General features: G+C 35.2%; 2 protein-coding genes across 2 annotated transcripts; both read right to left on the bottom strand.

The window, feature by feature from the left end:
• Positions 1-2,380: 2,380 nt before the first annotated feature.
• On the bottom strand, positions 2,381-14,044 carry LOC117909109 (G-type lectin S-receptor-like serine/threonine-protein kinase RKS1). Its single transcript, XM_034823010.1, has 16 exons — positions 13,391-14,044; positions 13,175-13,276; positions 12,705-12,904; positions 12,407-12,617; positions 12,051-12,285; positions 11,775-11,922; positions 11,232-11,537; positions 9,519-9,581; positions 8,658-8,733; positions 4,646-5,944; positions 4,424-4,525; positions 3,970-4,172; positions 3,637-3,847; positions 3,279-3,513; positions 3,009-3,156; positions 2,381-2,842 (listed from the first exon to the last, which is right to left on the bottom strand). The coding sequence occupies exons 1-16, from the start codon at positions 13,956-13,958 to the stop codon at positions 2,537-2,539; spliced, it is 4,413 nt and encodes a 1,470-aa protein (XP_034678901.1). The 5' UTR covers positions 13,959-14,044; the 3' UTR covers positions 2,381-2,536.
• LOC117909108 (G-type lectin S-receptor-like serine/threonine-protein kinase At2g19130) lies at positions 14,006-15,542 on the bottom strand. The gene is made up of 4 exons (XM_034823009.1): positions 15,434-15,542; positions 14,335-14,618; positions 14,122-14,238; positions 14,006-14,017 (listed from the first exon to the last, which is right to left on the bottom strand). Exons 1-4 carry the CDS (start codon positions 15,540-15,542, stop codon positions 14,006-14,008), a joined length of 522 nt encoding a protein of 173 aa, XP_034678900.1.
• Positions 15,543-15,639: the final 97 nt, after the last annotated feature.

The raw sequence follows: 15,639 nt of genomic DNA, 5'->3' as shown, positions 1-15,639 counted from the left end.
TCTTGCGCCAATGGATGTGCAAGATGAGATCTTCACCATGCATCTTAAAAATGAAAATATATATAACCGGCCCTCACTTTCCTTGATACTTCATTTTGTCTCTCTTCTTTCTCTTTACATTCATCATTGCAGCTGTTGTGGAAGATATCCAACTCATAGAGTTAATCAAACATAAAAAAAAAAATTCTTTTTTTTCTTTGATTTGTTTATAGATGATTTTCTACTTTTATTTTTATGGTTATTGGTTTCTTCGGTCATGATTTTTTATGATATATAAATCCATTTTAAATTTGTTGTTAGATGGATTAATTTTTAATTTTTAATCTTATTTAGACAATTTATCTTTAAATAATAGAATTGGCTGTTATAATTCTTATCATTTTTATTAAATTATAATTCTAATTCAATAAAATAAATATGGTCAAAAAATTGAAATTGACCGGATGCAACTTTATTATAATTGGAGAGGTATGACACGGAAGAGTTCATTTATCATTTTTCAAAGGGAGAATTAGCAAAGATGGTGGGCTCCATACTACTAATGTTTGACCCGTTTGTTCATTTATCATTTTTCAAAACGAGAATTACCAAAGATGGTGGGCTCTGATTGATAATGAGTCATCAACTTGATAATCTTTCATATGCTTTAAAATATAAAAACTCAAACATACCCTTATGTCTTTTATTTTAAAGTCAAGCTTATCCTTACTTTGCCTTTTCCCTATTTTGTCTTTTCTTCATTTTATTTTATTTTTCAATTATTATTTTTAAAATATGAATAATAATCATAAAAATAAATAATATTAGTAAGAATGATATTAATAAATAACATGAATAATTCAAAATATTAATATTATAAATAATAATATTAACATTAATCATAATAATGTGTAAAGAAGTATAAAAGAAAAACAATAAAAAAAGGTAAAATTAAATGAGAATAATAGGGAAAATGCAAAAAAAAAAAAGGTACAATTAGAATTCTCAAATGATCAACTTTTCAAAGTTCTTGATAAGAATTTATAAATATGGTGACCCTTTTGGGTATAGCTTACCCTAAATGAGAATTCTCCTTTTTTAATTTCACGTTGACCTTTTCGCTAGATAAAATTTAATAATTGAAAGAATACCACATGCATTTTTTATATGGAAATAGGTCCCTTAGGATACAACATTGTCTAAAATCATTTATATAACTACTATTTTTTTTACAAATATCTTATTAAAAAAAAGGAAAATATCAAAAATCCCCCATTAGGCCCACATTACTTATTTGTACGCTGGCACAAAGTCACTTATGGGTGGAGGAAAAACATAAGAGATTATTTTTTCAACCAAATTTAATATTAAGGTGGTTTTACTTTCTTTTTTTACTTAATTTTAATTTGAATTTAAAACTAAATAGTATTTAATAACGTTAATTATTAAGTTGTTTTTTAAAATATTTTATTTTTATTAAATATTTAAGAAGTAAAAAAAAACCTATAAATTACTTTTAGCATCAAGAAAAAGTCAAATATCTTTTTTTATATTAAAAAAATTTAAGAAATAAGTAATATATTAACAAAATGTACAAAAACAAACTATTTGAAATCTAAAACAAAATAATTTTTCCATAAAAAAAATTAAAAAAACAAACACCTAATTTTTCATAATCATCTTTACATTCTCTTCTTTAAAAGAGGTTTGTGTTCAAATCCAACCCCACTATTTATTCTTGAGTGTCCATTTGTGCTTGGTGGTAGAGTGATTTCACATTTTCCTTCACTGTTTTCTAACGTTTGAAATCACCTTATTACAGAAATGAGGTATTTATCAAGTTCTTGAAAATCAATTTAATAAGTTTAGAAAATCATTTGAACAATAGATGCATGTCTTTTCTGGTTGGCTTCCAGGTCAATCTCCTACTGCAAGCCCCACTAAGCTTTGTTTGTAACTATGCCTCTTCATTTTAAGCTATAGGGACGAGGGTAGACTTCAAATTCCTCATTCACATCCTGAACTCCCTCAGATTTCTTGGCAACCAAATGGATTTTATTGAAACCATGTCCAATAAGAAAAGAAGGTTTTACGAGTACTCGACGTAAACCTTCAATTATAATATTTCTTCCCTTAAAAAAATGTTAGATGATATCACAGCTTAAAAGGCAAAAAAATTTACAGCTGCTTTCCTTCCTCACTTTCCCTCTTGCCTATATGTTAATCAGTACTTATGCTTAGTTGTAGCATGCGCAAAAGCTCGTCTTTCCTAGTACTAGTTGAATATTTGCAGTGAGCTCTGAGGGTTGTATTTTACACTCTGAGGATTGGCAATGCATAAAAGCAGATTCAGTAGCAATTACAGATGGGAAGATGAGATACAGGTCTGAATACTTGAGGATTGAGTAAAATTAAGCACATTATTGAACTGCATTGAAAGAAAAATACATACAAAAGTTCACACGTTCAATACATCAACAATCAACTTGATGGCCGATATAATACTAGACAATATGCTGAAGACATTTAAGCATATGCAATCTGAAATTTAGAACACTTACCGTGCTCCCATGCTTGAAAGTGTTACATCATTTAAGGAACAAATTTCAGGCCTCTCTTGAGATGCATGTGGTTTCACGCCCCTTAGATATGAGAATGCCGGCTCATTTGGAGAAGATAAAAGTACATTTTCCCTACCAAGCATGGAGACAACATCGGACATGGTGGGCCTATCGTCTGCATTTTCTTGAACACAGAGAAGGGCTACATTGATGTACCTTAACAGAATATGTCTCGAAGATATCTCATTCGGTACTGGATCAATCAACTCCTGTCCTCTGTTGTTTTTCCACAGATCCCATGCCTAAAGGAAAAAAAAAAATTATACTTTGATGAACAATTCCCAAAAAAAAAAGAAATATATATAGTCCTAATTTGGTCAATTGCATTCGAGGATGTAACTTGAAGCTTGAAATATAGTAGTAAACATGATAAATCTAGGTACATCATAGGAAAATTGTGTTACTTACATATCCAAGAAGATTGAGTGAGTCACTATGATAAAATTCGGTAATCTTCTTGCCACTTAGAATCTCTAGTAACAAGACCCCGAAGCTAAAAACATCAGATTTAGTTGAAAAGAGACCTCGCAAAAGATACTCGGGGGACATATAGCCACTGGATTCATTATTACAACAATTCATTTAATAACTGCATGAATACAAATATATATACGCAAAAAAAAAAAAGCATGTTGTGAGACAATCCACATATTTTACAATGCATTAGGATTCACTTACCAAGTCCCAACTATATGTTTTGTTGCTTTTGATTCATTTCCTCCAAAAATTCTTGCCATTCCAAAATATGATATTTTAGGGTTCATGTCCTTATCCAGAAGAATGTTGCTAGCCTTCAAATCTCGATGAATAATTCTCAATCTGGAATATTGATGGAGATAAAGAAGTCCCTGAGCAACCCCTTCAATGATGTGAGCTCGTGTCTCCCAATTTAGAATCCCACGTTTTGCAAGATCTATTTCCATTTTACACCAAATAAATAGATGTTAGCAAATGAGTGGTGAAGAATGATGAATGTGTAAAGTTTTCTCCTTGAATATACAGTAGCTGGAAGTATATGTATGTAGAAGTTACAAACCAAAGAGGAAGAAATCCAAGCTTTTGTTGGACATATACTCATAAATCAACATCTTCTCATCCCGCTCGATGCAGTATCCCAAAACTTTCACAAGATTCTTGTGTTGCAGCTTGGCTATAAGCATGGCTTCATTTTTTAACTCCTCCCATCCCTGTTTAGATCTTTTTGAGAGCCTTTTCACAGCTACTTCATATCCTCTTTGTGACTTTCCCTGTCATGGGAATTTCATGTGACTACAATTACACCAAGTAAAAGAAATTTGGTATATATCAAGTGGGCCTTTACATTCCAGGACAGATTGTAGAACATTATTGTCAGGGGTTATAATCTCACCTTGTAAACAGATCCAAAACCGCCCTCTCCTAGTTTATTTTCAATAGAGAAGTTATTTGTAGAAGCAGATACACTCGCAAAACTGAACATGGGCAAATCAACTTCCCTCTTCTCACCCCTCCAAAGTCTATTTGTCTCGTCAAGCTCATAGTTGGTATCTTCTGAGTTGTTACCGAAATCAAATACTAACAAATCTTCCCCAGCTTGGTAAAGAACAAACAGACATTAAATATCATAAGAATGTAGGAATTCTGGCATGGGAATAAATTATTTCTCACATTGGATTCCACATACTCACATGTAATCAGAACATTGAAATCCTAATGTTACCTTAATTATTCAATAACAGTGGTAATGAACTCATTTAAAAAAAAGAACTGGTTTTGTATTTGCAGATGGAACCTAAAAATTGTTGAACTGCTTGGCCATCCTTCTGTCCATGAGAAATACCAACCTTTTCTTCGGAACCTTCGCCATATCCCATAATTGACAAATACTGAAGTTAAAGATCTGGCCAGTGTAACAATTAACCATACCTTCCACTTGCTGCTTGAAACTGTAGAAGGAAATATATCATATTAAATTTTGCTGAATCGATGGCCATTTCATTTTGAAAATAAAACAAGACCCATATGCTTTATGTCCTCCTACAATAACTATGACTCTTTTTTCTTACCTCTCTTATTTAGCTCAGAGGCAGCAAGTTTGATATAGAAACTTCTAGCATTACTGTCACCATCTGGTAGCTGCTCCACGTTTACAAGATCTCCACCCCATATTCTACACTCTCCCTCATAAGCATAAGCAGAGCAAGAGCAGCGATTCAGGCAAATTGATTCGCACTCCATAGCACTCCTTGCTTGCAGTGTTACTGGATGCTTGGGCAGTCTCACGTTAGACACCAAAAGAAACTGGTCTCGCTCCCCATTAGCATGGCTTTCGTTGACACACTGCAAATCTGCTTTCCTCACACACCCTCCAGATCTGTCTTGCAGATTCCAGTCTTCAGGGAAGCGAGGTTCAAAACCTGGCAAGCATTCACAAAATTCAACAGAATCCCCAGTGCAGGTTCCGAAAGGCCTACAATAAGCATAAACCTCACACTGTGTTTTTGGTTGAAGCCAAAATAAATCCCATTCATGTGTGCCTTCATGCCAATTCAGAGACCTAATCTGGCCTGACACATCTAGCACCAGTCTGCTCAGAATGGAGGGATTATGAAGAGAGAAAGTGAAATAGCTTTCATTCTCATTAAAGGATATATTGCACTTATACATGTCGGGCAAACGCATCTCAGGAACCTGGCTGAAAATCTGCCCATCCCACACCCCAGTAGTCCAATACCTGTTGGGTCCTTGCAGGCCAAAAATCTGGCTAGTTCCATTAGGGTCGAGCTGCAGGGAGAAATCTCCTGGACTGGGATCTTCTGCGCTCTTCCATGACACCAATGACCATGTTTTTCCAGCCCTTTTGTCGTACCCAAGCTTCATCCCCGGCAGGTAAGTGTGCGATGGATAGTCAAAGCTCTCCCATAAGACATCTGACTTCTTATTTTTCAAAACAAGATTTCCAGAATCCAACAGGGTGGCACTAGAGTTGCTGTTTGATGATATGCTTGTCACCTTGTACGAAATCTTCCCCTCCAAAATCTCGAGGTTGCCATCTGTGCTGACAGTAAGAACCACGGATGGATTTGTGAACGAATAGTCTCGGTTAGCTACCCACAAAATGGTTTGCTCTGAGAATTTCTTGTACCATATCCCCACATAATATTTTGTGGACTTTCCAGGAGAAAAGAATCCTAATTCAAAGTTACCACCAGCAGATATGATGGTCTGAGAGGTTGTGAGTGATTGACCTTGTAAGATTGTATCTGTAAATGCATCAACAAATTGCCAGTGAAAACCTGAAGAAATAAGCAAGAAAACGAGATTAGCAGACCACCTTCTGGTTGAAATTTTCATGTTACCCATAACTCATAAGCAGCGTTTAAGCAGCCCATCAACAATCTTATAGCCATCCAGAACAGGCAGTGGCAGACCTGAGGCCCAACGACCGGTGAGTCAAAGTCTCCTTTCCACTGATCTCCCTTTCAATATATCTTGTAGGAAAATTCGACACCACTGTGTGGAAGCAATAGAAGAACATCTTGCACGTCTCCTTTACACTGGCCTCCCTTTTGGAAAATTCTACAGCACCGTGTGGTAGCAATCGAAGAATATCTTCCGATGGTTATTGGTTTTGCCTCCAACTCGATATTAACGCTTTTATCATCCAACTCATAGGGTTAATCAACCATGAAAATATTATTTTCTTTTTATATTTTGTTTTGATTTATTTATAGATGATTTTCCATTTTTATTTTTATGGTTATTGGTTTATTCGGTGATGATTTTTTTATGATATATAAATACATTTTAACTTGGTTGTTAGATGGATTATATTTTATTTTTAACTTTTAATCTTCAAGAGGAAATGGGCATTTGGGTGCAGAGATGAGATCAATATAAAAAATTTAGTTACTTGTATGAAATTGGAACTATATAAGATTTTAATGTTAAGTATACATTAAATTATAATTCTTAATCAATAAAATAAATTAATATTATAAAAAATTAAAATATATAATGGACAATATTCTAAATAATTAAAAGTTGATGTAATCACAATCTCACTCATAGCATCCTAGTACGATAGTTTGACCTGTTCTTCTTTTACTAACAATTGGACCTTTTCGCTGAATACATTTAATAATTTTGGAAGAATACCATATTCAATATTCAATATGGTGGATAAAAATCTGGTTTGTTCCATTAAACAGCCCATAAATCTCAGGTGTGGGTCATAGTCCCATTTAATATCCTTTGATCTCCCCTTCAAGATATATCTTCTTCTATGATTTTTTTCAAACCCCATGTTGGATATTTCTACTAGATACATCTAGGCTATATTTAGTCTCTGGAAAATATTAAGAAAAAAAAGTTAAGAAAAATAGTTTTCTTATATTTAGTTTCATTATGAAAAAATAAAATAAAATAAAATTAGTTAAAATTTATATATTTTTAAATGATTTAATCTTACTATAATGAAAAAAAAAAAAGTGAAATGAGTTTGGAGAAGTATATAAAAATAATTCATTGAATTTAAACCCATTTTTAATTTCTTTCCTTTTATTTTTCTTTTTTTTTTCTTTTCTTCACATTTTCCTTTAAATTTTCTCATAACCAAATAACCATAATAAACGAAGAATACTACATGGATCTTTTCTACTTTTAAGGGTACAACATTGTTCAAGTTAGTTATATAAATGGAAAATATCAACAAAAATAAAAATAAAAAACCCTCATTAGGCCCACATTTCTTCTTTTTAGGCTAGTGGTAGGTCACTTATAGTAGGGAGTAAAATGTAAGAGATTTATTTTTCGGGCCAAATTTAATAATAATCTTCTATAATGACCTATACAATCTCTGATTTAAATGATGTTTGGGTTCAAATCTAATTCTAATCTTTATTCTTGAATGTCCATCTATGTTTGGTGATATGAGACACATTCCAAATCTAAAGAGGAACTTTATCTCATTGAGTACTCTTGATTCAAAAGGGTACAAGTATACTGGTGAAGGTGGAGTCTTAAAGGTTAGTAAATGTGTTCTTGTTGTGATGAAATGGCAAAAAAGATCTACCAAATTATGTCTTGTAGGGATCCACAGTTATAAGTGATGTAGTTGTTGTTACTTCTTCCTTATTAGATGGTGATGTTACTAGACTTTGTCATATGCGCCTTAGGCATATGAGTGAGAATGGGATGATTGAATTGAGCAAAAGAGAACTTCTTAATGGTTAGAGTTTTAGAAAACTGAAGTTCTATGAGCACTGCGGTTTTGGAAAGCAGAGAAGAGTCAAATTCACAAAAGGCATTCACAACACAAAGAGGACACTCAATTATATACATTTTAATCTTCGGGGACCATCTAGGGTCCCTTCTAAGGGAGGTGTTAGTTATATGTTAACTATCATTGATGATTTTTCCAGAAAAGTTTGGGTGTTCTTCTTGAAGAAAAAGAGTGATATGTTAGCTACATTCAAGGAGTGGACGATTATGATTGAGAAGCAGACATGGAAGCAGGTAAAACATCTTCGCACTGATAATGGCTTGGAGTTTTGTTCTTATGAATTTAATGTTCTATGCAAGTCAGAAGAAATGGCGAGGCATCATACAGTTCAGCAAAACGGTGTGGCAGAGCAAATGAATAAGACTTTGATGGAGAAAGTACATTGTATGCTTTCCATTGTTGGTTTACCTAAGTCTTTTTGGACTAAAGCTACATCTTGTTTCCTCATTCATCGTTATCCCTCAACTACTACTAACAAAAGAACTCCACAAGAGGTATGGTCTGGTACTCCTGCTAGTTACCCTGATTTGAAGGTATTTAGATGTCCTGCCTATACTCATGTTGATAATGGAAAATTAGAATCTAGGTCTATAAAATGTGTCTTTCTTGGTATAAGTCTAGTGTTAAAGGATATAAGCTATGGTGTCTAAAAACCAAGAAAGTCATGGTCAATAGAGATGTTATTTTTTATGAAACTACTATGCTTCATGACTCATCTTTTAGATATTCTTGTGATAAAGAGCAATAAAAATCAAGCACACAGGTGGAGGTTGAGTTGGAGTCAAGATCCATACCAAAGTCTACATCACAATCTAGTTCAAAGATGAAGAGTGGTGTTGCTGCTCCCTCATCACATCTGGCCAACCATGTCTGCGTCCACAGATGAGAGAGAATCATTCCACTATACAATAGAGAACATTACAGAGGATAGAACCAAAACATTATAGAGGACATAACCAGATACAATTATTGGGTTCTCGAAACATCTCATGTTTTCCTACTCTTCGTATCCCTACCCTACCATAAGTCATCTCGCTCCACCGAGTACCTCCTGTTCTTCCTCACATCTCTATTTACCCCGTATAATATTTACATACCCATTTCCATCTCATAACTTTTTCTCCTCATGACCTAGAATATGTATAAAGATATTTCCAACAACCTTCCTTACCCTATAAGAAAATCTAATATTACAATAATATATTAACCTAAAAATATTCATATAATATTCTTTACAAAAAATAAATTTATACTAATTAGGAATTTGGGACACTTCCAAACAATTATAATAAATAATATTAAATACAATATTTTGAAAAAATAAGAACTATCTTGATAAATTAATGATTTATTAATTAATACACAATTAATATTCACTTAATTAATTGATTTTCCTTGTTCCCAATCTATTAATTTATGGACAATTAATTGTGTCTTAAAAGAAAAAATGAAAAAAAAAATCTCAAATGCTCTAAGACTTTAATGCATCTTCCCTAGATAAGCATAATTCAATGTAGCAGGTAGCAGAACTTGACCGCGATCGCATCATTTTCGTCAAAGTCTTTCCTAATTTCCGTGGTTGAATAGATTAAACAACATTAGAGTGGTAGGAAATGATCCTTTTCATGCTGATGTTAATAGAAGAAATCAGATACCTGATTTTCCCCAGCTGGTTCTGCTGCTTTTCTTTCCCTCAAAGTCTTGGAACCTCCCATGCACTGTATTTTGGAGAACCATTTAGAAATGTTTTCAGATTTTCTGCTCCAGGGGACATAGGAAAAAAAAAACTCATTCAATGCAGAGACCAACTACCATGCAAAGCAAGGTGTAGCAGTTTTGAAAGACCTTTTGTTAGGATTCCCTTCTAGATATATTTCCTTCTATGACTTTTCCAATTTGTATCGGACCTTTCTTCAATCTAGACCATGCCCAGAATGAGAAGAATTATGGAAAGAACACTAAATTCATGTACTTGAGGCCCCACTGGGATTAGATTTTCTATGCTGGACGGCAAAATTAGTTTGTAATTATCTACTTTTTGACTTGCTATATGTTATCTCTCCTAAAATATTCAATGAAACTGATCCCCAAGCTAAGCGCAGGGGCCCATAAATGACCATTATTTCACCCATTTTGCTTTTGAAGTCTATATTGTAGAGATGAGAGAGGCTCAATGGGCTCGTTTAGCCTTACTTGAGCTTTCCATCATAAACTACAAAAATTGTAGACTTCAAGTTATTTCTCTTTTGCATTTTCCTTGGTTTTCTTGGCAACCAAAGGGGTTTTACCCAAACTATGTCCAAACAAATGGGAAGTGTTATAAGTCACAGGAAACGTTATGCCACATTTTTTTTTCTGGAAAATTGTCTGATCACTTTGGATTTGGAAGGCGAAAAATCTACAACTTCTTAACTAATTCCTCCCTCCTATGCTGAGTAGCTGAATTGTCTTCGCTATTACTAGTTGAATGAAGCACTGCATGATATGAATCTGAAATTGAAGCTAACCCTGCTTCTGTTCACTCCCTGCCCCCATTATAGCTAATTTAATACCTACTCCTGGTTCTGATAATTTCTTTCCCCACTGACATATCCATCAATTACAGCATCTTGTCCTCATACCCCATTCCCCATACCAAAAACTGTTTCAAAATTATCTTCTTTCAGATGCCCAGTGAAAACTGAATTCACTTACCATGCTAATACATAAAATTACAGAAAAAAAAAAAAAAAAAAAAAATCATTCATTTTCATATGGTAGGTGTTAAGGAGGTTTCAATTCACAGGATTCTCAGTGAGAGGTAATATTTCGAGTTCCTCTTGTAACAGGATTCACAATCAACTCCTTAGCTGGAAACATCTGATTTCACAAAGGAATTATGCTCCATAGAATATTCTTGCAAGATATATACACACTATTGTCAAAACAGTAGAACTTAGTCAGTGTCATAGTACATATACAGTAGTACAGAATTGAATCTGTACAAGATATACATATGCCAGGGCATTCGGAAACACATATAAGAGAATAAGTGGAAGGTGGATAGTTGACTCTCTATAGATGGATTGGCCCTAAATGCGCCATTTGTTGGTTTTTGAGCTCTGAAAATTGTCCTTCACTCTTTGGATTGATGAGGGTACAGATCATAATCAAATTAAATCCAAATTCAACTGGATAAAATCAGACTTCATAACAGTTTCAGATAAAAATATTAGACACAGGTCTGAATGATTATTGAACTGTTTTGGAAGAAAAATTCACACATAGATCACATGTCCATTTCAATACATGAGCTATGAATTCACAAAAACAACGCAAGACAATATGCTGAAATTTAAGCATATTATTTATTAAGTTCTGAACCATTATCGTGCTTCCATAATCGAAAGTGTCACACCATTTAAGGAACAAATTTCAGGCCTGTTTTGAAATATATGTGGTTCCACCCCACTTCTCAGATTTGAAAATGCCGGTTGTTTTGGAGAGGGTAAACGTACACTTTCATTGCCAAGCATTGAGACAACATCAGACATGGTAGGCCTGTCATCTGCACTTTCTTGAACACAAAGAAGGCCTATATTGATGTACTTCAACAGAATGTGTCTTGGCAATGTCTCTTCCAACACTGGATCCATCAACTCCTGTCCCCTGCTGTCTTTCCACAGATCCCATGCCTAAAAGAAAGAAAATTATCCATTGATGCAAATTCCCAAAAAGTAAAAGATAATAAAGTCCTTTTTATAGTAGCCAATGATATGAAATAAGCTTTGAAACTGAGTGGTAAACATAATGTGAAAATTTACCAGTAGCCCAAGACAACCAAATAGGTAATATAACAGGGAATTGAAAACAAAGAATTAGCATATCAAAATATCATAAATAGTTATGTGAGGAAATATTGTGTTACTCACATATCCGAGAAGATTGAGGGAGTCACTTTGGTAAAATCCAGTATTCTTCTTGCCACTCAAAATCTCTAGTAATAAGACCCCGAAGCTAAAGACATCAGATTTAGTCGAAAAGAGGCCTTCCAAAGCATACTCAGGGGACATGTAGCCACTGGATTTGATTATTAATTACAAAATGATTTAGTAGCTGCATGATTCCAAATATATGTGCGGAAAAAAAAAAAAAAAAAAAGTTGTATGAACATTCACATATTTTAGAATTTGTTAGGCTTCACTTACTAAGTCCCAACTATATGATTTGTTGCTTTTGATTCATTGCTCCCAAATATTCTTGCCATTCCAAAATCTGATATTTTAGGATTCATGTCCTTATCTAGAAGAATGTTGCTAGCCTTCAAATCTCGATGAATAATCCTCAATCTGGAGTACTGATGCAGATAAAGAAGACCCTGAGCAACCCCTTCAATGATGTGAACCCGTGTCTTCCAATTCAGAATCCCATGTTTTGCAGGATCTATTTCCATTTTACACCAAAAAATACAAACTCATGTTAGCAAATAAGTGGTGAATAATAATGAATGGTTTTTTATTGAATACACAGTAGCCAGAAGTTCAGATATGTAGAAGTTACAAACCAAATAGGAAGAAATCCAAGCTTTTGTTGGGCATATACTCATAAATCAATATCTTCTCATCTTGCTCAATGCAACAGCCAAACAGCTTCACAAGATTCTTATGTTGCAGCTTGGCTATAAGCATGGCTTCATTCTTTAACTCCTCCCATCCCTGTCTTGATCTTTTTGAAAGCCTTTTCACAGCTACCTCGTATCCTTTTTGTGACTTTCCCTGTCATGGGAATTTCAACTTAGTACAATGACACCAAGTAAAAGAAACTCTGTACATACCAAGAAAATTCACAGATACTAATCTCACCTTGTAAACTGGTCCAAAACCGCCCTCTCCTAGTTTATTTTCAATAGAGAAGTTATTAGTAGCAGCAGATACACTCGCAAAACTGAACATTGGCAAATCAACTTCCTTCTTCTCGCCTCTCCAAAGTTTATTTGTCTCACTAAGTTCATAGTTGGTATCTTCTGAGCTGTTACTTAAATCAAATAGTAACAAATTTTCCCCTGCTTGATAAAGAAGAAACAGATGTCAAGTATCATAAGAATGTAGGAATTCTGGCATGGGAATAAATTGATTCATTATTGATTTTTATCGCACTGTAGTGCAGGTCCACACTCACATGTAATCAGGAGATTGAAATCCTAATATGGCCTTAATTATTCTACAACAATGGTAATGAGCTCATTGCAGAAAACAAATGGTTTTGTATGTGTAGATGGAATCTAAATACTCTTGAATTGCTTGGCCATCTTCTATCCATGAAAAATACTGACCTTTTCTTCGGAGCTTTCTCCATATCCCCCAAATGACAAAGGCTGAAGTTAGGGAAATGGCCAGTGTAACAATTAGCCACACCTTCCACTTGCTGCTTGAAACTGCAAAAAGAAATAAATGTAACTAATCTTTGAACTTCATCCTATATTTACTAAAAAGAAATCATATGCCCTGTCCTACAAAAAAAAATTATGACCATTCCCTGAATTTATTACCTCTCCCATTTGGCTCAGGGGCAGCAAGTTTGAGATAGAAATCTTGACCATTACTGTTGTAATCGGATGGCTGTCGCAAATTTAGAAGATCTCCACTCCATACTGTACACGTCTCTCTGTCGTAGGCATAAGCAGAGCAAGAGCAGTTATTTAGGCAAGCTGACTTGCACTCCTTGGCACTCCTTGCTGGGAGTGTTAGTGGATAATCCGGTAGTATCACATTAGACACCTGGAGAAACTGGTCTCTCTCCCCATTAGCATGAGTAGTATTGCCACACTGCAAATCTGCTTTCCTCACACACCCTTCGTCCGAGTTCCAGTTATTAGGGGAGGCAGGTTCAAAACCTGGCAAACATTCACAAAATCCATCGACTGCACTGTCATCGCAGATTCCAAAAGGCCCACAGTAAGCATAAACCTCACATTGCGTTCTTGGTTGAGCCCAAAACAAATTCCATTGTTGAGAGGATTCAAGCCATGTCATTTGCTTAATCTGCCCTGACACATCCAGCACGAATACTCTTATAATGGAAGAATCATAGGAGAGAGTAATTGAAATAGCTCTCATCCTTATTAATGGAATAACTGTAATTAAATATGTCGTTTACGCGCATCTCAGGAACCAGGCTGAAATTTTGCCCATTCCATGAGCCACTAGTCCAGTACCTTGTGGACCCTTGCAAGATAAATTTCTGGCTAGTTCCATTAGGGTCGTGCGCCAGGGAGAAAACTCCTGGACTGGGATCTTCAGTGCTCTTCCATGACGTCAATGACCATGTTTTTCCAGCCCTTTTGTCATATCCAATTTTCATCCCCGGCAAGAAAGCGTGCGATGGATAGTCAAAGCTCTGCCATAAGATAGTTGAGTTATCATTTCTCAAAACTAGATTTCCAGAATCCAACAGGGTGGCACTTGTGTTTCTATTTGATGATATGCTTGTTACCTTGTAGGCAAACTTCCCTTCCAAAATCTCGAGGTTACCATCTGTGCTGACAGTAAGAACCACAGACGGATTTTTGAACGCATAGTCTCGGTTAGCCACCCAGACAATGGTTTTGTCTGAGACTTTCTTGTACCATATCCCCACATAATAATTTGTGGAGTTTCCAGGCGAGAAGAATCCTAATTCAAAGTTACCAGCAGCAGATATGATGGTCTGAGAGGTTGTAATTGACTGACCTTGTAAGATTGTGTCTGTAAATGCATCAGCAAATTGCCAGTGAAAACCTGAAGAAATAAGCAAGAAAACAAGATTAGCAGAACACCTTCTGGTTGAAAATTTCATGCTACCCATAACTCATAAGCAGCGTTTACGCAGCCCATCAATAATCTTATAGCCATCCAAAACAGGCAGTAGCGGATCTGAGGCGGCCCGGCGACTGGTAAGTCAAAGTCTCCTTTCCATCGATCTACCTTTCAAAATATCTTTTAGGAAAATTCTACGAAACAGTCTGTGTAGGTACCCAAGCATTTATTGAACCCATTGGATGTGTAATATGACATCTTCATCATCCATTTTAAATTTGAAAACTAAGGGAGTAACCAACTCTCACTTTCCTCCCTCTTCTTCAGTTCTTTCTCTTCAGATTCATGGTCTTAGCTGTCGTGGAAGATATCAGAAACCCTCAACACGTCCTCTGTGATATTCACTTTTCAATAGGAAATGGGCATTTGGGTGTAGAGATAAATGTGAGGATGACTGGTTTTAAATGGATAATGGATAATTGTTATTTAAATGAATAATGAAGTAAATAAGATACAAATATTGAGATAAAAGAAATCAATGTTTTGGATTGGCCAGTTCAACCATCAACTGGAGCCTAATCCAGTCCAGGTAGCCTAATTAGGCCGGAATGCTGACCTGCTCATGAGCCCAACGGATAGGCGGTCAAAACCACTAGCCTGGTGGACCAGGCACCGATTCGGACTTGATTTCTCTTCTTTCATGGATATTTGAACAACTAACCTCTCCGGGTAGCCTAATTAAGCCGGAATGCCGACCCACTCATGAGCCAAACGGATAGGCGGTCAAAACCACTGGCCTGGTGGACCAGGCACCGATTCGGACTTGATTTCTCTTCTTTCATGGATATTTGAACAACTAACCTTGGGTTCAAAACGCATGTACAGCACCACTTTGCTCTGCGTCATACTTAGGCACAACAACATTATATAATAAAATTCTCATAAAATTTGGATTTCTCTTCTTTCATGGATATTTGAACAAGTAACCTTGGGTTCAAAACGC

The sequence above is a fragment of the Vitis riparia genome, chromosome 19, assembly GCF_004353265.1.
Source record: "Vitis riparia cultivar Riparia Gloire de Montpellier isolate 1030 chromosome 19, EGFV_Vit.rip_1.0, whole genome shotgun sequence".
Classification (NCBI taxonomy): domain Eukaryota; kingdom Viridiplantae; phylum Streptophyta; class Magnoliopsida; order Vitales; family Vitaceae; genus Vitis; species Vitis riparia.
This window is presented reverse-complemented; position numbering and strand designations above follow the sequence as displayed.

Bases quoted from the DNA above. Each gene is read 5' to 3' on its own strand.
- LOC117909109 (XM_034823010.1), bottom strand. From the start codon at position 13,958: ATGAGAGCTATTTCAATTACTCTCTCCTATGATTCTTCCATTATAAGA. The intron at 13,277-13,390 runs GTAATAAATTCA...TTCTTTTTGCAG, and splicing joins CCCTGAGCCAAATGGGAGAG to TTTCAAGCAGCAAGTGGAAG. The intron at 3,514-3,636 runs GTTTGTAACTTC...AAATGGAAATAG, and splicing joins CTTGGATTTCTTCCTCTTTG to ATCTTGCAAAACGTGGGATT.
- LOC117909108 (XM_034823009.1), bottom strand. From the start codon at position 15,542: ATGACGCAGAGCAAAGTGGTGCTGTACATGCGTTTTGAACCCAAGGTT. The intron at 14,619-15,433 runs GCCAGTGGTTTT...TTATTTCTTCAG, and splicing joins ATCGGTGCCTGGTCCACCAG to GTTTTCACTGGCAATTTGCT. The intron at 14,239-14,334 runs GTAACAAGCATA...ATCTTATGGCAG, and splicing joins AAGGGAAGTTTGCCTACAAG to AGCTTTGACTATCCATCGCA.